Raw genomic sequence first — 24,878 nt, 5'->3', positions numbered from 1 at the left:
ATTCAAGGCATAATGTACAGACAAGGGTATGGTAGGATGTGAGTACAGTGGAGGTAAACCTAGGCATTGAGTGATGATGAGAGAGGTTGTGTCTCTAGAGGCACCATTTAAGCCAGGTGAGGTCACCGCATGTGTGGGGGGTGGAACAAAAGGGCTAGCTAAGACATATTGAATAGGGCTGGAGGCTCTACAGTGAAATAAGACAAAAATCACTAACCAAAACAGCAACAGACAAGGCATATTGACATTAGGGAGAGGCATTTGTAGCCGAGTGATCATTGGGTCCAGTGAGTAGCTAGGCGAGCTGGAGACACGGCGATTCAGACAGCTATCAGGCTGGGATAGCAGGCTAGCAGATGGGCCTCAGGAGGACGTCGCAACGGAAGAGCCTGTTGAAACCCCCTTGGATGGATTACGTTGGACGACCAATCGTGATGGATCTGCGGGGCTCCGTGTTGGCAGCTAAGGGTCCAGGCCAATTGGCAAAAGAGGTATTGAAACCCAGGAATTGTCTGATGGATCTCTTCGGCTAGCCAGGAGATGGGTCTAGCTCGAGGCTAGCTCCAGGCTAACTGGTGCTTTCTTTGGGACAGAGACGTTAGCCAGGAGTAGCCACTCGGATAGCAGCAAGCTAGCTGCGATGATCCGGAGTAAAGGTTCAAAGCTTGCAGTAGGAATCCGGAGATGTGGTGGTGAAAAAGTAGTCCGATATGCTCTGGGTTGATATTGCGTTGTGCAGACTGGCAGGAATTGACCGGGCAGAGGCTGCCTGATGTCAGCGTTAACAGTGATGACCGCTAGCAGTGGCTAACTGGCTAGTAGCTAGTTAGCTGGCTAGCTTCTGATGGGGGTTCTGGCTCTAAAGTATAAAAAAAATAGCAGATCCATACCACATTGGGTGAGGCGGGCTGCAGAAGAGTATGTTCAGTCCGTTGATGGAAATTGAGATTAAAAATAAAAAAAATATGTGTGAAATATATACAAAGAAAACGATATATACACGGGACGAGACAAGACAAACAAAACAAACGCCCGACTGCTACGCCATCTTGGAAATCCCTATAAATAATGAAAAGTAATAACATTGGCCAGTATTGTCTAATATCATTTTTCGGGCTTACCCAGAATTGCCGATGAGTATTATTTTCAAATGAGGCTTAGGTTTGTCCAATTACGTCATGAGTTAGAAACATCTGCTCTTTCCATGACATAGACTGACCAGGTGAATCTAGGTGAACGCTATTATCCCTTATTGATGTCACCATTTCAATTAGTGTAGATGAAGGGGAGGAGACAGGATAAAGAAGGATTTTTAAGCCTTGAGACAATTCGTATATGGATTGTGTATGTGTGCCATTCAGAGGGTGAATGGGCAAGACAAAAGATTTAAGTGCCTTTGAACGGGGTACGTTAGTAGGTGCACTGGTTTGAGTGTGTCAAGAACTGCAATGCTGCTGGGTTTTTCAAGCTCAACAGTTTCGACGTGTGTATCAAGAATGGTCCAGCACCCAAAGGACATCCAGTCAACTTGACACAACTGTGGGAAGCATTGGAGTCACCATGGGCCAGGATCCCTGTGGAATGCTTTCTACGCTTTGTAGAGTCCATGCCCGGATGAATTGAGGCTGTTCTGAGGGCAAAAAGGGGTGCAACTCAACATTAGGAAGGTGTTCTTAATGTTTTGTACACTCAGTGTATTTTAACAGCATGGATGTACGTGTATTTATGTACAGTTGAAGTCGGAAGTTTACATACATCTTAGCCAAAGACATCTAAATTCAGTTTTTCACAATTCCTGACATTTAATCCTAGTACAAATTCCCTGTCTTAGGTCAGGTAGGATCACCACTTTATTTTAAGAAGGTGAAATGTCAGAGTAATAGTAGAGAGAATGATTTATTTCAGCTTTTATTTCTTTCATCACATTCCCAGTCGGTCAGAAGTTTACATACACTCAATTAGTATTTGGTAGCATTGCCTTTACATTGTTTAACATGGGTCAAACGTTTCGGGTAGCCTTCCACAAGCTTCCCACAATAAGTTGGGTGAATTTTGGCCATTCCTCCTGACAGAGCTGGTGTAACTGAGTCAGGTGTGTAGGCCTCCTTGCTCGCACATGTTTTTTCAGTTCTGCCCACAAATTTTCTATGGGATTGAGTCAGTGAGTGTGTATTTTACAAATATATGTACATACATTTTATTTATTTATATATTTGATAAATACATTTTCCAAATATATTTAAATATATTTATATTTTATTGAAATATATTCCAACATATTCTTTTTCCATGTTCGAAACACAATCCTCCTTTTTTTGTCCACCAAAATGTTCTTAATTTATTCAGCTGGTTATTGATTTGAACAATTTGTGCCAAGTTTCTTGAAAAATAAGCTATAAAACATGTTTAGTACATTCCTGAGATTTCAATATTCCATTCACTGCAGTGCACGCAATCCCCTCCCAGCGCAAAAAGCAAGAAGCCTGGCATCTTGGAAAGTCCCTCAACAACTGAGCCAATTATTTGAAAGTGATCTTATTATTCCCATTGAATGAAGATACACATTTGAAATTAATGAACCTCAGCTACTGAAACATTTCCACCACCAGAGGGTGGTCATATGATGTTATAAACTCAGCAAAAAAAGAAACGTCCCTTTTTCAAGACCCTGTCTTTCAAAGACAATTCATAAAATCCAAATAACTCATTTAGCAGATGCTCTTATCCAGAGCGACTTACAAATTGGTGCATTCACCAATTTGTAAGTGGAACAACCACTTTACTGGAATGAAAGGTCGGATTCACGTTTATCGTCAAAGGAATGAGCGTTACACCGAGGCCTGTACTCTGGAGCGGGATCGATTTGGAGGTGGAGGGTCCGTCGTGGTCTGGGGCGGTGTGTCACAGCATCATCGGACTGAGCTTGTTGTCATTGCAGTCAATCTCAACTCTGTGCGTTACAGGGAAGATATCCTCCTCCCTCACGTGGTACCCTTCCTGCAGGCTCATCCTGACATGACCCTCCAGCATGACAATGCCACCAGCCATACTGCTCGTTCTGTGCGTGATTACCTGCAAGACAGGAATGTCAGTGTTCTGCCATGGCCAGCGAAGAGCCCGGATCTCAATCCCATTGAGCACGTCAGGGACCTGTTGGATCGGAGGGTGAGGGCCTGGGCCATTCCCCCCAGAAATGTCCGGGAACTTGCAGGTGCCTTGGTGGAAGAGTGAGGTAACATCTCACAAAAAGAACTGGCAAATCTAGTGCAGTCCATGAGGAGGAGATGCACTGCAGTACTTAATGCAGCTGGTGGCCACACCAGATACTGACTGTTACTTGTGATTTTGACCCCCCACCCCTTTGTTCAGGGACACATTATTCCATTTCTGTTAGTCCCTTGTCTGTGGAACTTGTTCAGTTTATGTCTCAGTTGTTGAATCTTGTTATGTTCATACAAATATTTACACATGTTAAGTTTGCTGAAAATAAATGCAGTTGACAGTGAGAGGATGTTTCTTTTTTTGCTGAGTTGATATGGGCCTACTCAAGGATTTCAGGAATCTTGCTAGGGTTCTATCAGCTCTCACTGTTCCAAGGTGTGATGATAGTCACCATAACCACCACTACCATGCCATGGTCAAGATCTTATATCATATATTAATACACTCAAGAGTTGATCTTACTTTTGATAAATATCTTCAACATTTGATTTCATTATCATAATGCAAAAGAATTGGCAGTCAGAGTATCAAATAGGAAATATCCTATATTTTCCAATAGGAAAGATAGATTTAGACAGTAAAGGTATTTTATTGTATTTCAAGTACTTGCAACAGTAGAAGAAATCTTTGTCATTCTGATTTGTATATTTAGAATTACATTTACTAGTGGGAGAACTACAAAGAAAGGGCCATAGATGGCAGTGAAAAATGTTAATGACATATTTTTTGTATTTTCCTATTACTGAATAAAATATATAAAAATCAAAGCTCTATGAATATGATCTGTTGCTAAGCTGTGCTCTTCTCTTCCAGGACCTCTGTAAGACATGCATATCTGTCTCTCGTATATCAGATGAAGCAAGTGCTGACATTAGCCTTGCTTAGAGTTCTTTGCACACATATGTTGTGGTGTGTCAGTGTTTTATGACAGTTGGGGTGTGGTACCAGCCTATAATTTGTTACTTACAACAAACATTAAAAAAAGTTATGGATCATTATTGAGTTAATTTGTAAAAATCTAAATTATTTGTGTTATAATCTGTCTTTTTACCGTTATAACTGTGAAGATTCCCCAGGAGATTTCTTTCTGGCACAGAGAGCTAGAGAAAGAGAGAGAAAGAGGGGGGGGGGTATACTGGTATCTGAGAATGGCTCAGCAGCCTCTGTGTGGTAGAGATAACACTACTGCATACATAGAAGACTGTTTCTTCGGAATTGGAGGTCTGACCCCAATGGGCACTGGACTGCCACCGCTGTCCCCCCTCCCCCATCATCATCTTATTACCATATCATAGAACTGCTCAACTGTATATTATAGGTTCCACTTGGTCAGTTTCAGATATCTTTCTCTCTCTCTCTCTCTGTGTGTGTGTGTGTGTGTGTGTGTGTGTGTGTGTGTGTGTGTGTGTGTGTGTGTGTGTGTGTGTGTGTGTCTGTGTGTGTGTGTGTGTGTGTGTGTGTGTGTGTGTGTGTGTGTGTGTGTGTGTGTGTGTGTGTGCCAGTGCATAGACAGAGATGTATATGTGTGTGTATAAATGTGTTTTTTAGCTTATGTACATTTGTGTATTAAGAGTGGCATGGCTTTGCAGGGTTTCAGGTTTTATTGGTTGTATGTACAGGAAACACATGGTATACTCCGTCCAACAAAATGCTTATTTGCAGGTTCCTTCTCAACAATTCAACAACGGTAAGAAATAATAAAATAAAAGAATACGAATGTAAAGTAAATGGCTCAGTAGAATAAAATAAACATTTTATGATTAGTATAATACCTACTGTATATTCCTCTGTGTCTGCTGGGTGACAGTGTTCCTCTGTGTCTGCTGGGTGACAGTGTTAGGCCCGTAATTCCCGGCCTCCCCCTTTCATCTTGATAACCTCTTATCAGAGACAAGCAGCTCAGTGAGTGCCACCAGCCACATCCCTCGCCACCGCTCTCCACCACTCTCCTCTCCTCACACAAACCCAGCTGTACACAGTCAGGACCTCATCCTCTTTCTCTCTTCTTCATTGTTTTCTCTTTCTTTGAGTGAGCCATAAGGCTCAAAATTATCTCTCTGACTTAAGATTTAATGCTTAATTCATCAACAGATATAGTTCCTCTGAATTGTTCTAATTTGAATATTGTGTATTTGAATACTCTCTATCACCATGATAGGAACAGGGACTATACAGCAGTTGTTCATGTAAATTCTCTTACATTTCCACTTCAAAAAGACAGTTACAGGCAGTGAGCTACAGTAGGACGTGTTTCTTGTGCAATGAAAGGTTTCACTTCTCTCTAACTCTCTCCTAATTTCCATGAAAACTGTAAATGAACAAAGGAGGAGGAAAGTCGAGGATGCTTTGACTAGCAAATGATTGTGACAAAGTGAGGCCTGTCTGAAGCCTGCCTGTGTCCAGACCATATCTCTCTCCATGATTGCAGCACCTCTCCCAATTTGCATTACTGTCCTCCACTCTAAGCTGTGCAGAACCACAGAGAAATGTATTCTTTGCATTTTTTATTTGTTTTGTTAAAATGCCCATCTCTCCTTTTTACGATGTGGGTCTTATCAGCGTTGTATGCATATCCATTAACAGACAAAAATAGTCCCTGCTGCAAGCTGGCTGCATAACTCAATGAAGATTGTAATTCAGGAGCAGATACTGAGAAGAATTCCAGTGTGCAAAATTCAGTGAAATTCAGAGACAGTGAAATTCTGACGTACAAATTGTATTAGTCCAAGACATTGGTCGAGACATATAGTTGAAGTCGGAAGTTTACATACACTTCGGTTGGAGTCATTAAAACTCGTTTTTCAACCACTCCACAAATTTCTTGTTAACAAACTATAGTTTTGGCAAGTCGGTTAGGACATCTACTTTGTGTATGACACAAGTAATTTTTCCAACAATTGTTTACAGACAGATTATTTCACTTATAATTCACTGTATCACAATTTTAGTGGGTCAGAAGTGTACATACACTAAGTTGACTGTGCCTTTAAACAGCTAGGAAAATTCCAGAAAATGATGTCATGGCTTTAGAAGCTTCTGATAGGCTAATTGACATTATTTGAGTCAATTGGAGGTGTACCTGTGGATGTATTTCAAGGCCTACCTTCAAACTTTGCTTGACATCATGGGAAAATCAAAAGAAATCAGGAAAGACCTCAAAATAAAATTGTAGACCTCCACAAGTCTGGTTCATCCTTGGGAGCAATTTCCAAACACCTGAAGGTACCACGTTCATCTGTACAAACAATAGTACGCAAGTATAAACACCATGGGACCACGCAGCCGTCATACTGCTCAGGAAGGAGACGCATTCTGTCTCCTAGAGATGAACGTACTTTGGTGCGAAAAGTGCAAATCAATCCCAGAACAACAGCAAAGGACCATGTGGTCCCGTGTGGCTCAGTTGGTAGAGCATGGTGTTTGCAACGCCAGGGTTGTGGGTTCGATTCCTACGGAGGACCAGTACGGAGAAAAATTTTCATGAAATGTATGCATTCACTACTGCAAGTCCCTCTGGATAAAAGCGTCTGCTAAATGACTAAAATTTAAATGTGAAGATGCTGGAGGAAACAGGTACAAAAGTATCCATACCCACAGTAAAACAAGTCCTATATTGACATAACCTGAAAGGTCACTCAGCAAGGAAGAAGCCACTGCTCCAAAACCGCCATAAAAAAGCCAGACTACGGTTTGCAACTGCACATGGGGACAAAGATCGTACTTTTTGGAGAATTGTCCTCTGGTCTGATGAAACAAAAATAGAACTGTTTGGCCATAATGACCATCGTTATGTTTGGAGGAAAAAGGGGAGGCCTGCAAGCCGAAGAACACCATCCCAACCGCGAAGCACGGGTGGCAGCATCATGTTGTGGGGGTGCTTTGCTGCAGGAGGGTCTGGTGCACTTCACTAAATAGATGGCATCATGAGGCAGAAAAATTATGTGGATATTTTGAAGCAACATCTCAAGACATCAGTCAGGAAGTTAAAGCTTGGTCAAAAATGGATCTTCCAAATGCACAATGACCCCAAGCATACTTCCAAAGTTGTGGCAAAATGGCTTAAGGACAACAAAGTCAAGGTATTGGAGTGGCCATCACAAACCCTGACCTCAATTCCTATAGAAAATTTGTGGGCAGAACTGAAAAAGTATGTGCGAGCAAGGAGGCCTACACACCTGACTCAGTTACATCAGCTCTGTCAGGAGAAATGGCCAAAATTCACCCAACTTATTGTGGGAAGCTTGTGGAAGGCTACCCGAAACGTTTGACCCAAGTTAAACAATTTAAAGGCAATCCTACCAAATACTAATTGAGTGTATGTAAACGTCTGACCCACTGGGAATGTGATGAAAGAAAGAAATCATTCTCTCTACTATTATTCTGACATTTCACATTCTTAAAATAAAGTGGTGATCCTAACTGACCTAAAACAGGGAATTTGTACCAGGATTAAATGTCAGGAATTGGGAAAAACAGAGTTTAGATGTCTTTGGCTAAGGTGTATGTAAACTTCCGACCTCAACTGTAGCCACCAAACTCAACCCCACGATTTGAGATAGAGTTGAGTGGCGACTAGTGTGGGCGGACTGGAGCTCCGACCAAACATGAAATGAAAATGTTATAAAAAAAATGACAGATTTCAGCATCCAAAGAATAGCACGCATTTACAGTCTATTGTTGGGGTGCTGAAATATGTCGTTTTTGATAAAAACTTAATTTTATGTGACGTTGGAGCTCCAGTCCCCCCACACTAGTTACAGTTCAAATCTATTGTAAATCGTGGAGCTGAGTTTAGTCGGCTAGTCCAGATATTACTGACACAAGCCACATTAATACCCGTCAACTCCCCTTTTTATACAACAATACCATGTCATAAATGGAATCATATAGAAAATTTAAAAAATTGTTCATGTTAACCATTCCTGTCAACATAGAAGTAAATAATGATCATAATAAGGAGTTTCTGGGTATTGATACATTTGCTGACAATTTCTAGTTGGGACTGACTATAGTGAGTCTACCCTAACAGACAAATTAGATCTCTTGGTATAGCAGGACAAGGAGGTGTGTCTTTCAAAAAAAGTTCTCCCCAACCCCTCCCATCTCTCCCTTTCTAACCTTAATCTCAGTCATTTTCGAGGGGTTCTAGAACTCAGTTAGTCTTCTGGAGATTTTCCCACACATACACAGATACAAACCTCAGGCTGTATGATCTCTTAATCTCTCACCTAGCTGGGTATCCTTCTACTGTGGCCGTACTTTACTCACCTTTGACATCCACTCCTCACAGGGACCTCAGGTAGGTGCAGCATTTCTGTCACATTACAGTGCCACTGTACACACTATCAGCCTGTGAGTGGCAGTGGAAGTGTAATGGTGTGAAGCTGGAATCTGTGGAAGTTAGCATTCTGCATTACTCCAGATCATTCGTTGTTTGATTGGCTGCAACACTATGGGAGATCAAAGTGTTAAGTGGCAATGGCTTCTTTAGATAAAGTTCTTAAACTTTTTCAATAGTTACATTTTGGTAACCCTAGCTACAACTGTAACACTACAGTTACAGTAAAGGAGGGCATGGTTGAATTATTTATATCCAGACAAGTGTACACTTATCAACATGGGTCTTAATTGCTCATCATGTCTTTATTGCTAGAATGTTACTTCTCTTCATCTAGTTGGATTAATAATTTGAGTTGAATCTTAATTTAACATAAAGCATTTTCATTATATTAATTATTGACATCTATTTATTTTTGCCATAACGGCTGGTATACAATGAGAGTAAAACTACTATACCATTGGACATTTTTACAGTGTCATTTCACTATTTTCCTGTTGTGATTATTTGGGCAAATTGTTTTGTTGTTGTTATTGCAGTGATAGCATTGATTTATTATGCACCATTTTTTTATTAAGAGAAGTTCCATAACAGTGGTTTTCTATGGTCCACTGGCTGTTAGTCAGCAGTAATTGTGTTACAATAGATTTCAACTAATCAGATGAGATTAGTTGATTCCGTCATATCACTGGTGCTAGGTATATTAAGTAGGACAATAATGTACTCTATCTGATTTTCTCAGACTCTATCAGACTCTATTAGGCTCCTCTTTTCCCTTATCACAAGGGAATAAAGGTATGGTGCAACATTGTGTCTACTACTAACTACTGTACACCCTGCACTGTGTGATACAGAGCAGACCATACTTCCGTTGTTTCCAGAGATTAATTCTTTGTTTTGGCTAGAAGAACTCTCTGTTACATTATACCATCAATTCCATTGAATATGATAAACTCACTTTATATTATACAAAATTGTCACTGGCCTTTATCAAATTATCTAAGCACCAGCACCATGCAAGTGCTGAACATCTATAAACAGATTATTTCCATTGAATGAACTGTTTTCAATTTCATTATTACCATTTTTATTTGTTTTTTCCTTAGAAGTACTCAATGTTTTAGCCCAGGGATGTTTCTCTCATATTCTGTTTTTACAAAACGCATAATATGAATTCCTATAAAGGTCATTTGTTGTAGTCAGCAAACATTTGTTCACTGTTTGTAATTACAGATAGGCTTATTAATTATTAGGGTCTACTTTCAGCCACAGGCAAATGAGGATTGTTGAAAGGGAAGTTAGAAAAGAGCTGCTGCTGTCGAGGGACCATCATGTCTTGAAGTTACATGGGTTTCTTTAAAATGGCATCCACACAAACAACATTATTTGTAAACACTTGAATGTAAATCACATCGTCCTACTGAGATGCTGGTCCTGTCTGGTTGTTGCTATAGGTCAAATCAGGTCCCAACTAGATCTATTCCCTGGGACTCCCTAAGAATGGCAGATTTCTCCAAATCCTTTCTGTTGTTTCAGAGTCAGTGGTTATCTCTGTAAAAATGGAGGATTCCACTGAACAGTCTCACTGGGTGTCTCCGGCTCTGCTCAGCTCTGATCCCCTGGCCAGCTTCTCCTCAGAGCCTGGCTTACTACCTCCAGGAGAGGAGGGAGAGCCCTTCTTCTCCAACCATGAGACTGATTTCTCCAGTCTGCCCTCCTACTTCTCCAACCCCAGCCACAGCAGAGCTCCATCAGCCTACAGACACAGCTCAGGTCAGCAGTGTGGAACCTAACATAACTTTAAAACATTTATGTTGACCTTTCAGAGTTTAAATTAACATTGAATATAAAAGTATTTGAAAAATGTGTAATGAGGGACTCCCCTGACAACTATGCCCTTCTATTGTATCTCTCTCGTACAGTTCGCCAAGTGTACTCCTCGCCCTCTCTCCCAGGCAACCTCCAATGGCTGGAAGGGCCTGGAAGCCACTCCCTGAGCTCTCCTTACAACCCATCAACTTCTACTTGGACCAGCAACCCTTTCACCAAGACTTCACTGCACCCACACACCCCAACCTCCCTTTATGCCTCCAGTGCCACATCCTCGTTTTCCTGCAGAAATGGGTACCCCTCTCCAGGCAGGGATGGCAAAGAAAGTCCCAGGCTTCAGGAGGCCTTGAAGGCCGAGCGCTTGAGTCCTTTAGGGGGAGGTGGTGGAAGCAGTTTTCTGAATCTGACTTCTGCAGCTGGGGGTGTTTACACACCATCTCTCCACTCCCACTCGCAGATGCTGGGCCCCTACAGCTCGTACATAACCTCTCCACAGGACTACAGCACAGCAGGCCTCTACTCTCCAGGAGCATGGATTAACCCCTCCTCCTACTCCCCCAAACTACGTAATAAAATGAGGCTGTCCCCACCAGGTGAGCAAAATAGGACTCCAGAATTTCCAGATTTTTGGGGGGTTCAGTAGAGATTACTTAATTACATACATCTTTATGTGCACTAACTAATATCGTAGGCTAATTATTTGGGGTTCAATACCTGAGGAAGTGGAAACTCAAAACACATTAACTAGATCGCTAACTCTAAATATAATACCCACTGCTAGTAGCCATGTATTCATCCAACAGTAAATGTAATGTCCTAAAAAAACTTTGCAGACTACTACCTACAGTAGGGCTGTGACGGTCATTACATTTTGTCAGCCGGTGACTGTCAAGAAAATAACTGCCGGCCTCATGGTAATTGACACTGAATTAACTTAATTAAACACGTTTAGCATCTCCTGGCTTCCATGTATAGCCTACAATTCACTGATGCAGACATTTGGAACATCTACATTTTAAAAAGTCTAATAAATCCATTTAATATAGCCGACACCATCACAATGAATCCATTATTTATTTTAGACAGGTTTAAAGAAACATGATATGAAGAAAATGTACTCTATTTCAGAAAAACAGAATAGCATTCTCTGAGTTGTCTTTATGTTAGGCCCTGATATGGGTAAGTTTAAAAAACAAGAAAATCATGCCATCTGGGTTGCTTAATATAAGCAATTTGAAATGAGTTATACTTTTACTTTTGATACTTAAGTATATTTAAATTCAAATACTTTTAGACTTTTACTGAAGTAGTATTTTACTGGGTGGCTTTCACTTTTACTTGAGTCATTTTCCTTTAAGGTATCTTTACTTTTACTCAAGTATGACAAGTGGGTACTTTTTCCACCACTGGCTATATGTTTTGATTTGTAATACATTCTAAGGCTGCGTGATTCGACTCTTATGATGATTTGAAAAAAGTTGCATGAAAGGCATGAGCTTTTCTTTGGGTTTTTTTGCAGGCTGCACACACTTCATCAGTTACTCATTTACAATTTGACAAGCACTCGATAATATTCTCACCAGGCCTCGAATTTCCCATTGGTATCCCCCTTGTGTGGCCGTAATGCCCCCTAAACAATCCATGCCTTTTGCAGCCAAAGTGGCCGTTGTGCCATTGGGCTGAATATAATACACTGAACAAAAGTATAAATGCAACATGTAAGGTGTTGGTCCCATGTTTCATGAGTTGAAATAAAACATCCCAGAAATGTTCCATATGCACAAAAAGCTTATATCTCTCAAATTTTGTACACAAATTTGTTTTCATCCCTGTTAGTGAGCATTTCTCCTTTACCAAGATAATCCATTCACTTGACGGCTGTGGCATATCAAGAAGCTCATTAAACAGTATGATCATTACATGGGTGCACCTTGTGCTGGGGACAATAAAAGCGAATGTGAAAATGTGCAGTTTTGTCACACAACAAAATGCCACAGATGTCTCAAGTTTTGAGAGAGCGTGAAATTGGCATGCTGACTGCAGGAATGTGCACATGAGCAGTTGCCAGTTAATTTCTCTACCATAAGCCGCCGTAACATTGTTTTATAAAATTTGATAGTACGTCCAACCGGCCTCACAACCGCAGAGCCACGTGTAACCACGCCAGCCTAGGACAGATGGCAGATGGCAGACGTTGTGTGGAATAGCAGCTTGCTGATGTCAATGTTGTGAACAGAGTGCCCCATGGTGGCGGTGGGGTTATGGTATGGGCCGGAGTAAGCTACGAACAACGAACACGCATTTTATCGATAGCAATTTGAATGCACAGAGATACCATGGCGAGATCATGAGGCCCATTGTCGTGCCATTCATCTGGTGCCATCACCTCATGTTTTAGCATAATAATGCACGGCCCCATGTCACAAGGATCTGTACACAATTCCTGTAAGCTGATCATTTCCCAGTTCTTCCATGGCCTGCACACGCACCAGACATGTCACCCATTGAGCATGTTTGGGATGCTCTGGATCAACGTGTACGACAGTGTGATCCAGTTCCCATCAATATCCAGCAACTTCGCACAGCCATTGAAGAGGAACTGGGACAACATTCCACAGGCCACAATCAACAGCCTGATCAACTTTTTTTCGAATGAGATGTGTTGCGCTGCATGAGGCAAATGGTGGTCACACCAGATACTGACTGGTTTTCTGATCCACGACCCTACCTTTTTTTAAGGCATCTGTGACCAGCAGATGGATATCTTTATTTCCAGTCATGTGAAATCCATAGAGTAGGGCCTAATGAATGTATTTAAATTGACTGATTTCCTTATATGAACTGTAACTCAGTAAAATCTTTTAAAAAGTCGCTTGTTGCGTCTATATATTTGTTCAGTGTAATTATAATTCCCTTCTCCCGGCTGCTGTGCTCCAAAGCACTCTCACTCACATGGCTCTCTCAGATATCTAAATTTTTATTAGCTAATGCCCGTCACGTGATCAGGTCCTTGTCACAGCTAAGAAGTAAGCTACAAGTGAAGACAGGCACATCGGGGATGCAATTGCACGTGTCCCTTATCAAATTCTGAGGCGCATATTGAAGATGTTAGAAGAACTGTCCAAATTTAGCCTACTTTTCGTCAGCCAATAAGATGAGCAGGCAAAAGAATTAGCCTATGTCAATCTACTATGCCCCATCGTACAGAAGTTGACCTATTCTATTGGTTGTCCTTCTGTGCAATAAATAAATATTCCAAACATACTCTGGGACAGTTGTGGGATGCGATAGATCCCAAATTAATACAACCACTCGCATCAAAAAACGTTTTAAAAGAAATGAGGCTGATGCAAGAGATCAGAAAATTTTGCTTAAAATGTTGATAAACTATTAGACTATTTCTTCATATTATAAGTGTAGCAATGTGCACACGGCAGTAGGCTAGAAGTGCGATTTTTCCAAAATGCAATCAATTAGCAGAAAACACTGGTCTCAAAAATGACCATGCGATTATGCATGTAATGCTTTATTATAAAGGTACATTTTTATGGTGAAAATGATTTTCCCAAAATTTGAAACTTGTGCTGCCTATGTATTTCTGTTAGGCTCTACACCCGTTGTAAAGCAAATTAATGTGCTTAATTTTATTAAGAAGTTATTTGGCCACTTTAGTTGTAATACAAACATTATCAAAACATATAGGTCTATGGGCTAGGCTGAATGAGGTGTGCGACTATGATTTGAGAAAGTTGCAAAATATGTGTGAAATTAGCTTTGATTTAGAATGGACCATTAACATGTCTGTCTCGGACAGAGCATGAGGGGAAAAAATACATGTCATCTATGCACCTAAATAGAGAATGGAGGACGCTTTTCCTTTTGTTCATTTTCATGCCAGCCTGGTAGGCTATACTCCTATTGTAAAGTGAAGCATTGTGCTTAATATTAGGAAAGTTGATAAATAAATAAATAAAGTAGGCCTAGCCTATAGAAAGCTGATGGGATCCTCGTTTTAATAAAGGCCATCAAAACTCTGTTTTCTAAGCAAATGCATTAGCCTATAGAAATGTTACGCAACTTGAGCTCTCTTGAAGTGTTTGATTTGATTTTCGAAAACATTTGCATTGATGTCAGAGTGACTAGAGGGATGATAGAGTCCTGAGTACCCGACAGTTGTCAAGTTTGGTAGGCTACTAATGACCATCAGCAGCATCAGAGCTCGGAGAAGCCAAGTTACCATGACTAAATGGTCATGTGGAATTTTACTGTGAATTTGATTGTGTGGTGGTAATATGGTCACCTTAACAGCCCTACAGTATTAACAATGAGACCTATAGGCCTATGCCCTCAACAACAAGTGCATTTCACTCAAGTTCTACTCTATACCTCAAAGCCATACCAAATAGTAGCTATTGAGCTGAATATTCAGAGTTGAGAAATAACAATTATAACTACAGAAAGCTGAGACCCTCCTCTCTTTGACAGTGACAAGGGAACGAAGCCTCCAAAGCTGTGTTTTAACCGCAATTGCAGTGATTTTTGCAATTCGTACCAGTCATTGGCAGCAGAGAACTGGAAGGAAAGGAGGCCAAAGAACGTGTTGGCTTTGGGGATGACCAGTGAAATATACCTGCAGTACATGCTACGGGTGGGTGTTGCTATGGTGACCAGTGAGCTGAGATAAGGCGGGGCTTTACCTAGCAATGACTTATAGATGACCTGGAGCCAGCGGGTTTGGCGACAAATATGAAGCGAGGGCCAGCAAACGAGAGTATACAGGTCACAGTGGTGGGTAGTATATGGGGCTTTGGTGACAAAACGGATGGCACTGTGATAGACTATATCCAATTTGCTGAGTAGAGTGTTGGAAGCTATTTTGCAAATGATCGCCGAAGTCAAGGATCGGTAGGATAGTCAGTTTTACAAGGGTATGTTTGGCAGCATGAGTGAAGGAGGCTTTGTTGTGAAATAGGAAGCCAATTCTAGATTTAATTTTGGATTGGAGAGTCTGGAAGGAGAGTTTACAGTCTAACCAGACACCTAGGTATTTGCAGTTGTCCACATATTCTAAGTCAGAACCGTCCAGAGTAGTGATGCTAGTCGGGCGGGCGGGTGCGGGCAGCAATCGGTTAAAGAGCATGCATTTAGTTTTACTAGCATTTAAAAGCAGTTGGAGGCCACGGAAAGAGTGTTGTATGGCAATGAAGCTCGTTTGGAGGTTTGTTAACACAGTGTCCAAAGAAGGGCCAGATGTATACAGAATGGAGTCGTCTGCTTAGAGGTGGATCAGAGAATCACCAGCAGCAAGAGCGACATCATTGATATATACAGAGAAAAGAGTTGGCCCGAGGATTGAACCCTGTGGCACCCCCATAGAGACTGCCAGAGGTCCGGACGACAGGCCCTCCAATTTGACATACTGGACTCTATTTGAGAAGTAGTTGGTGAACCAGGTGAGGCAGTCATTTGAGAAACCAAGGCTATTGAGTCTGCCGATAAGAATGCAGTGATTGACCAAGTCGAAAGCCTTGGCCAGGTCGATGAAGATGGCTGCACAGTACAGTACTGTCTTTTATCGATGGCGTTTATGATATCGTTTAGGACCTTGAGCGCGGCTGAGGTGCACCCATGACCAGCTCAGAAACCAGATTGCATAGTGGAGAAGGTACGGGGGGTTTCGAAATGGTCCGTGATGTGTTTGAAATTATCGATTATCGGAGATTTATCAGTGGTGACAGTGTTTCCTATCCTCAGTGCAATGGGCAGCTGGGAGGAGGTGCTCTTCTTCTCCATGGACTTTACAGTGTCCCAAAACTTTTTGGAATTAGTGCTACAGGATGCAAAGCTAGCCTTAGCTTTCCTAACTGACTGTGTATATTGGTTCCTGACGTCACTGAAAAGTTACATATCGTGGGGGATATTCGATACTAATGCAGAACGCCACAGGATGTTTTTGTGCTGGTCAAGGGCAGTCAAGTCTGGGGTGATGCAAGGGCTATATCTGTTCTTAGTTCTACATTTTTTTGAATGGGGCATGCTTATTTAAGATGGTGAGGAAAGCACTTTTAAAGAACAACCAGGCATCCTCTACTGACGGGATGAGGTCAATATCCTTCCAGGATACCAGGGCCAGGTCGATTAGAAAGTCCTGCTCGCTGAAGTATTTTAGGGAGCGTTTGACAGTGATGAGGGGTGGTCATTTGACCACGGACCCATTACGGACGCAGGCAATGAGGCAGTGATCGCTAAGATCCTGGTTGAAGACAGCAGAGGTGAATTTAGAGGGCAAGTTGGTCAGGATGATATCTGTGAGGGTGCCCATGGTTACGGATTTAGGGTTGTACCTGGTAGGTTCCTTGATAATTTGTGTGAGATTGAGGGCATCTAGCTTAGATTGTAGGACAGCCAGGGTGTTAAGCATATCCCAGTTTAGGTCACCTAACAGTACGAACTCTGAAGATAGATGGGGGGCAATCAATTCACATATGGTGTCCAAGGCACAGCTGGGGGCTGAGGGGGGTCTATAACAAGCGGCAACGGTGAGAGATTTATTTCTGGAAAGGTGGATTTTTAAATCAAATAAAATCAAATTTAGTTGTCACATACACATGGTTAGCAGGTGTTAATGCAAGTGTAGTGAAATGCTTGTGTTTCTAGTTCCGACTATGCAGTAATATCTAACAACTAATATAACCAAACAATTTCACAACTACCTTATACACACAAGTGTAAAGGAATGAATACAAATATGTACATACAAATATATAAATGAGTGATGGCCGAACGGCATAGGCAAGATGCAGTGGATGGTATAGAGTACAGTATATACATATGAGATGAGTAATGTAGGGTATGAAAACATATAAAGCGGCATTGTTTAAAGTGGCTAGTGATACATTACATCAAGATGGCAAGATGCAGTAGATGGTATAGTGTACAGTATATACATATGAGATGAGTAATGTAGGGTAAGTAAACATTGTATATATAAAGTGGTTAGTGATAAATTGATTACATAAATCTTTCCATTATTAAAGTGGCTGTTGTTGAGTCAGTGTGTTGGCAGCAGCCACTCAATGTTAGTGATGGCTGTTTAACAGTCTGATGGCCTTGAGATAGAAGCTGTTTTTCAGTCTCTCGGTCCCCGCTTTGATGCACCTATACTGACCTCGCCTTCTGGATGATAGCGGGGTGAACAGGCAGTGGCTCGGGTGGTTGTTGTCCTTGATGATCTTTTTGGCCTTCCTGTGACATCGGGTGGTGTCGGTGTCCTGGAGGGCAGGTAGTTTGCACCCGGTGATGCGTTGTGCAGACCTCACTACCCTCTGGGGAGCCTTCCGGTTATGGGCGGAGCAGCTGCCGTACCAGGCAGTGATACAGCCCGACAGGATGCTCTCGATTGTGCATCTGTAAAAGTTTGTGAGTGTTTTTGGTGACAAGCCAAATTTCTTCAGCCTCCTGAGGTTGAAGAGGCGCTGCTGTGCCTTCTTCACCACGCTGTCTGTGTGGGTGGACCATTTCAGTTTGTCCGTGATGTGTACGCCGAGGAACTTAAAACTCCTCACCCTCTCCACTACTGTCCCATCAATGTAGATAGGGGGCTGCTCCCTCTGCTGTTTCCTGAAGTCTATGATCATCTCCTTTGTTTTGTTGACATTGAGTGTGAGGTTATTTTTCTGACACCACACTCCGAGGGCCCTCACCTCCTCCTTGTAGGCTGTCTCGTCTCCCTGTAGGCTGTCACTACCACTGTAGTGTCGTCTGCAAACTTGATGATTGAGTTGGAGGCGTGCATGGCCACGCAGTCATTTGGAACAGGGAGTACAGGAGAGGGCTGAGAACGCACCCTTCTGGGGACCCAGTGTTGAGGATCAGCGGGGTGGAGATGTTGTTACCTACCCTCACCACCTGGGGGCGGCCCGTCAGGAAGTCCAGGACCCAGTTGCACAGGGCGGGGTCGAGCCCCAGGGTCTCAAGACCCAGGCTTAATGACGAGTTTGGAGGGTACTTTGGTGTTAAATGCTGAGCTGTAATCGATGAACAGCATTCTTACATAGGTATTCCTCTTGTCCAGATGGGTTAGGGCAGTGTGCAGTGTGATGGCGATTGCGTCGTCTGTGGACCTATTGGGGTGGTACGCAAATTGGAGTGGGTCTAGGGTGTCAGGTAGGGTGGAGGTGATATGGTCCTTGACTAGTCTCTTAAAGCACTTCATGATGACGGAAGTGAGTGCTACAGGGCGGAAGTCATTTAGCTCAGTTACCTTAGCTTTCTTGGGAACAGGAACAATGGTGGCCCTCTTGAAGCATGTGGGGACAGCAGACTGGGATAAGTATTGATTGAATATGTCTGTAAAGACACCAGCCAGCTGGTCTGCGCATGCTCTGAGGACGCGGCCGGTGATGGCGTCTGGGCCTGCAGCCTTGCGAGGGTTAACACGTTTAAATGTTTTACTCACGTTGGCTACAGTGAAGGAGAGCCCGCAGGTTTTGGTAGCAGGCCGTGTCAGTGGCACTGTATTGTCCTCAAAGCGAGCAAAAAAGTTGTTTAGTCTGTCTGGGAGCAAGGCATCATGATCCGCGACGGGGCTGGTTTTACTTTTGTAGTCCGTGATTGACTGTAGACCCTGCCACATACCTCTCGTGTCTGAGCCGTTGAATTGCGACTCCACTTTGTCTCTGTACTGATGCTTAGCTTGTTTGATTGCCTTGCGGAGGGAATACCTACACTGTTTCTATTCGGTCATGTTTCCAGTCAAATTGCCCTGATTAAAAGCAGTGGTTCGCGCGTTCAGTTTTGCGCGAATGCTGCCGTATATCCACGGTTTCTGGTTGGGGAATGTTTTAATAGATGCTGTGGGTACAGCATCACCGATGCATTTGCTAATAAACTCGCACACCGAATCAGCGTATTCGTCAATGTTGTTGTTCGCCGCAATGCGGAACATATCCCAGTCCACGTGATCGAAGCAATCTTGAAGCGTGGAATCCGATTGGTTGGACCAGCGTTGAACAGATCTGTGGGCGGGAGCTTCCTGTTTTAGTTTCTGTCTATAGGCTGGGAGCAACAAAATGGAGTCGTGGTCAGCTTTTCCGAAGGGAGGGCGGGGGAAGGCCTTATATGCATCGCGGAAGTTAGAATAACAGTGGTCTAGGGTTTTGCCAGCCCTGGTAGCACAGTTGATATGCTGATAGAATTTGGGGAGCCTTGTTTTCAGATTAGCCTTGTTAAAATCCCTGGCTACAATAAATGCAGCCTCAGGATATGTGGTTTCCAGTTTACTTGAAGTCCAATGAAGTTTTTTCAGGGCTGTCGATGTGTCTGCTTGGGGGGGAATATACACGACTGTGATTATGATCGAAGAGAATTCTTTTGGTAGATAATGCGGTCGGCATTTGATTGTGAGGAATTCTAAGTCAGGTGAACAAAAGGACTTGAGTTCCTGTATGTTGTTATGATCACACCACATCTCGTTAATCGTAAGGCATACACTCCCGCCCTTCTTCTTACCAGAGAGATGCTTGTTTCTGTCGGTGCAATGCGTGAAGAAACCAGGTGGCTGTACCGACTCAGATAGCGTGTCTCAAGTGAGCCATGTTTCCATGAAACAAAGAAAGTTACAGTCTCGGATGTCTCTCTGGAATGCTACCCTTGCTCGGATTTCGTCTACTTTGTTGTCAAGAGACTGGACATTGGCGAGTAGTATGCTCGGGAGCGGTGCGCAATGTGCCCGTCTACGGAGCCTGACCAGAAGACCGCTCCGTCTGCCCCTTCTTCTACGGCGTCGTTGTTTTGGGTCACCGTCTGGGATCCGATCCATTGTCCTGGGTGGTAGGCCAAACAGAGGATCCGCTTCGGGAAAGTCGTATTCCTGGTAGTAATGTTGGTGAGTTGACGTTGCTCTTATATCCAATAGTTCCTCCCGACTGTATGTAATAAAACCTAAGATTACCTCAAATTGGAAAGTTGGATTTTTAAAAGTAGAACCTCAAATTGTTTGGGCACAGACCTGGATAGTATGACAGAACTCTGCAGGCTATCTATGCAGTAGATTGAAACTCTGCCACCTTTGGCAGTTCTATCTTGTCGGATAATGTTGTAGTTGGGGATGGAAATGTCAGAATTTTTGGTGGCCTTCCTAAGCCAGGATTCAGACATGACTAGGACATCAAGGTTGGCTGAGTGTGCTAAAGCAGTGAATAAAACACATTTAGGGAGGAGGGTTCTGATGTTAACATGCATGAAACCAAGTCTTTTACGGTTACAGAAGTCAACAAATGAGAACGCCTGGGAAATAGGTGTGGTGCTGGGGGCTGCAGGGCCTGGGTTAACCTCTACATCACCAGAGGAACAGAGGAGGAGTAGGATAAGGGTACAGCTAAAGGCTATAAGAACTGGTAGTCTAGTGCGTTGGGAACAGAGAATAAAAGGAGCAGATTGCTGGGCGTGGTAGAATAGATTCAGTGCATAATGTACAGACAAGGGTATGGTAGGATGTGAATACAGTGGAGGACACCTAGGCATTGAGTGATGATGAGAGAGGTTGTGTCTCTGGAGGCACAAGTTAAGCCAGGTGAGGTCTCAGAATGTGTGGGGGTGGGACAAAAGAGCTATCTCAGGTATGTTGGGCGGGGCTGGGGGATCTACAGTGAAATAAAACAATAATAACTAACCGAAACAGCAGTAGACAAGGCACATTGACATTACGGACAGGCATGTGTAGCCGAGTGATCATAGGGTCCAATAAGCAGCAATAGGTGAGTCAGGGAGCCGTTCGGTCATCGCTACTATGCTAGGCGAGCTGGTGACACGGCGATTCAGAAAGCTAGTGGGCTGGGGCTAGCAGATGGGTCTTCGGCGACGTCGCAACGGAAAAGCCTGTTGAAACCACCTCGGACGATTATGTCGGCAGACGTACTGATGGATCGTGATGGATCGGCGGGGCTCCGTGTTGGCAATAAAGCGTCCAGGCCAATTGGCAAAAGAGGTTTTGTAGCCCAAGAATTAGCTGGTAGACCTCTTCGACTAGCTGGGAGATGGGCCTAGCTCGAAGCTAGCTCAAGGCTAACTGGTGCTTGCTTCGGGACAAAGGTGTTAGCCAGCAGTAGCCATGTGCTCTTTCTACGTTTATAGGAGCTCTTTCTGTTTTTTACTATCCATGATCTTAGCTGTCTAACTGATGACACTAGAATCGGGGAGTCAGAACAGGTCTCTGCTGATGTCGCATTTGACTTTGAATGTGAGTTTGCATGACCTCAGCTCTGCCTATCACAAAACTGTCCGTTGCACACTAATCAGCCAAAGGCTCATTATATACTAAACAAAAATATAAAGCAACATGGAACAATTTCAACGATTTTACTGAGTTACAGTTCATATAAGGATATCAGTCAATTGATATAAATTCAATAGGCGCTGATCTATGGATTTCACTTGACTGGGCAGGGGCGCAGCCATGGCTGGCCATGGGAGGACATAGGCCCATCCACTTGCGAGCCAGGCCCACCCACTAGGGAGCCAGGCCCAGCCAATCAGAATGAGTTTTTCCTCACAAAAGGGCTTAATTTTAGACAGAAATACTCCTCAGGCCTCCTGAGTGGTGCAGTGGTCTAAGGCACTGCATCGCAGTGCTAGCTGTGCCACTGAAGATTCTTGGTTTGAGTCCAGGCTCTATCGCAGCTGGTCGCGACCGGCACATTGGTGCGGCTGGCTTCCGGATTAAGTGGGCATTGTGTCAAGAAGCAGTGCGGCTTGGTTGGGTTGTGTTTCGGAGGATGCACGGCTCTCGATCTTCGCCTCTCCATACGGGAGTTGCAGCGATGAGACAAGACTGTCACTACCAATTGGATACCATGAAATTGGGGAGAAAAGGGGTTTAACATTTTTACAAATTTAAATAAAAAATAAATAAAATAAATACTTTGCAGTTTCAACAGCTGTCCGGGTGGCTGGTCTTAAACTATCCTGTAGGTGAAGAAGCCAGATGTGGAGGTCCTGGGCTGGCGTGGTTACATGTGGTCTCGGTTGTGAGGCCGGTTGGATGTACTGCCAAATTCTCTAAAACGACATTGGAGGCGGTTTATGGTAGAGAAATTAACATTCAACTATCTGGCACCAGCTCTGGGGGACATTCCTGCAGTCAGCATGCCAATCGCATGCTCCCTCAAACCTAGAGACATTTGTGGCATTGTGTTGTGTGACAAAATTGCACATTTTAGAGTGGCCTTTTATTGTCCCCAGCACAAGGTGCACCTGTGTAATGATCATGCTGTTTAATCAGCTTCTTGATATGCCACACCAGTCAGGTGGATGGATTATCTTGGCAAAGTAGAAATGCTCACTAACAGGGATGTGAACAAATATGTGCACCAAATTTGAGAGAAATAAGCTTTTTGTGCATATGGAACATTTCTGGGATCTTATATTTCAGCTCATGAAACATGGGACCAACACTTTACATGTTGCATTTATATTTTTGTCCAGTTTATATTAGTATAACAGAAATTGCGCAACATGCCCATGGTCCGCCAGCGATGTTAAGTTTTTTCATAGTTTTATTTTTCGTTAAAAAAAATGTTGGTGTGTGTATTAATTTCAACCGGCCCACCCAACTAAAAAATGGTCCAGCCCAATAGGTATTTGCCAGAATTGCCAGATGGGCAATCCACCCATGCTTTCCTCTGAACATCCTTTGGGATTTCAGATGATTCTTTGGGAACAAATGACCAGTAGGAGACTTATGTAGTGTGTTTGTGATTTGTGGCAGACGCCAGGGAGTGCGTCAACTGTGGAGCCACTAACACCCCTCTATGGCGTCGAGATGGGACAGGACACTACCTGTGTAACGCCTGTGGGCTTTATCACAAGATGAATGGCCAAAACCGTCCCCTGATCCGGCCAAAGAAAAGACTGGTATGATATGGCACAAGGATTGGATAAGCTAATCAGTTGTAAATTCTATTGTGTTGACATGCCAATCTATTGATTGAAAAATTCAAAGAATCCAAATGAACATTGGAACTCACCTTTCATCCACAGAATTGACGTACATTCCTCTCTCTCTGTTTCAGATTGTCAGTAAGCGGGCTGGGACACAATGTGCCAACTGTAACACCAGCACCACCACATTGTGGAGACGGAACGCCAGCGGTGAGCCTGTGTGTAACGCCTGTGGACTCTACTTCAAGCTGCACAACGTGAGTCAATGAACAAGATACACTGATACAGTATACTGACTGCTAGAGAGCTACTATTATCAGCTTCTAGCTAGCACCCCTTCACTGGTGAAAAAGACAAAACCTCACACAACTCCAAGCTACTGAACCCTAGTCATTGAACCGCAATAGCGGTTTGTTTTAGATCTACCTCATGTAGTATAGTAGTATCAGGGTAATAACGGAGAAATAGAATGTACTAACTTATGTATATGAAGTAAAGGCACACTTCTCTTTTACAGGTCAACAGACCCCTTACTATGAAGAAAGACGGTATCCAAACACGAAACCGTAAAGTGTCCAACAAGAACAAGAAGGGCAAGATGAGTGCCATGTTGGAGCAATACCCTGACCTATCACAGGGTCCCACCCTCGATTACCACGGGGGCCCTTACTCCCTGGGCCCAGGGTCACTGCTCTCCTACAGCCACACCCCTCACTTCCTCCCCCCCCCTTCCGGCCTTCACCCGTCTGCCAACCTGTCCTACAACCAACACCCAAACACTGCCATGGTGCCCACTCTGGTGTGAAACAGACCTGGGCATATGCAGACCCATAAAGGCAGCAACATACAGAGCATACAGACACAAAGTAGCCTACTGAGGAAAAGCTTCTTTGTAGCAATGGATGCCCTGTACATAAATGCATTTATAGTTGCTTACCAATTTTGTGTGTGAAGTTGATCTTGTCTAAACACTGGACATAATATGGTGGAAAAATTTTCAGGATCAAAAAATACAACTTTTACAGAATAATTTGACTGTATTTTGTTAAAAGGCATATTCTATGTTTATGAAAAGTAAAACAATAAAAGTAAAGTTTATACGTCCCACTGTGATCATTGATACGGCTAACACTGGTATGAGCTTGTAGCTGTATTTTGTAAATACGCACCGACTACAGTTGCCATATCCCTTTTCAAATATTTATGATTTTAGTAGACCAATGTGAAAGGGCATTCAAATGTGACATTGTTATGCTTTTGCTACATTTCTATATTTGTCATTTTTTACAAGCTCCACATAAACAATAAAACATGAATGGTAATATTAAGAAAACTTCTATACTATTTCTGGTTAATTACTAAACAAATACCTGGGTTTTAGGCACAAGTTGATCGTTTTCAATGTGTAAATGGTATTTAAATGATCAGCACTGTTGCAGGTGCTGCAGTGAGTATCACTATAGTGGCATTGTACTCTCACTTGTTGAGGTATAATGGTGTCTTTGTCCAGGTTCTGTTGGGGTAAGGACTCTGACAGTGGAATTGTATT

General features: G+C 42.9%; 1 protein-coding gene and 1 long non-coding RNA gene across 5 annotated transcripts; one reads left to right on the top strand and one right to left on the bottom strand.

Annotated features, from left to right (window-relative positions):
- Positions 1-1,909: 1,909 nt before the first annotated feature.
- LOC106565773 (uncharacterized) lies at positions 1,910-5,113 on the bottom strand. The gene is made up of 3 exons (XR_001319731.3): positions 4,999-5,113; positions 4,274-4,322; positions 1,910-3,072 (listed from the first exon to the last, which is right to left on the bottom strand). It is a non-coding gene; the product is annotated as an uncharacterized LOC106565773 (long non-coding RNA).
- gata1a (GATA binding protein 1a) lies at positions 4,676-24,657 on the top strand. 4 transcript variants are annotated; one of them, XM_045690416.2, is made up of 7 exons: positions 4,678-4,909; positions 8,455-8,521; positions 10,097-10,333; positions 10,483-10,983; positions 23,157-23,302; positions 23,461-23,586; positions 23,847-24,429. In XM_045690416.2, exons 3-7 carry the CDS (start codon positions 10,120-10,122, stop codon positions 24,132-24,134), a joined length of 1,275 nt encoding a protein of 424 aa, XP_045546372.1. In that variant the 5' UTR covers positions 4,678-4,909; positions 8,455-8,521; positions 10,097-10,119; the 3' UTR covers positions 24,135-24,429. The 4 variants fall into 4 exon arrangements, with proteins under 4 accessions (XP_013988559.1, XP_045546372.1, XP_082814480.1 ...); XM_014133084.3 differs by lacking the exon at positions 8,455-8,521 and having other exon boundaries at positions 4,676-4,909; XM_082958354.1 differs by lacking the exons at positions 4,678-4,909; positions 8,455-8,521 and adding an exon at positions 5,103-5,124.
- Positions 24,658-24,878: the final 221 nt, after the last annotated feature.

Source organism: Salmo salar, chromosome 12, assembly GCF_965601325.2.
Source record: "Salmo salar chromosome 12, fSalSal1, whole genome shotgun sequence".
NCBI classification, from domain to species: domain Eukaryota; kingdom Metazoa; phylum Chordata; class Actinopteri; order Salmoniformes; family Salmonidae; genus Salmo; species Salmo salar.
The sequence above is the reverse complement of the archived record's forward strand: the minus strand, read 5'-3'. Positions and strand labels throughout refer to the sequence as shown.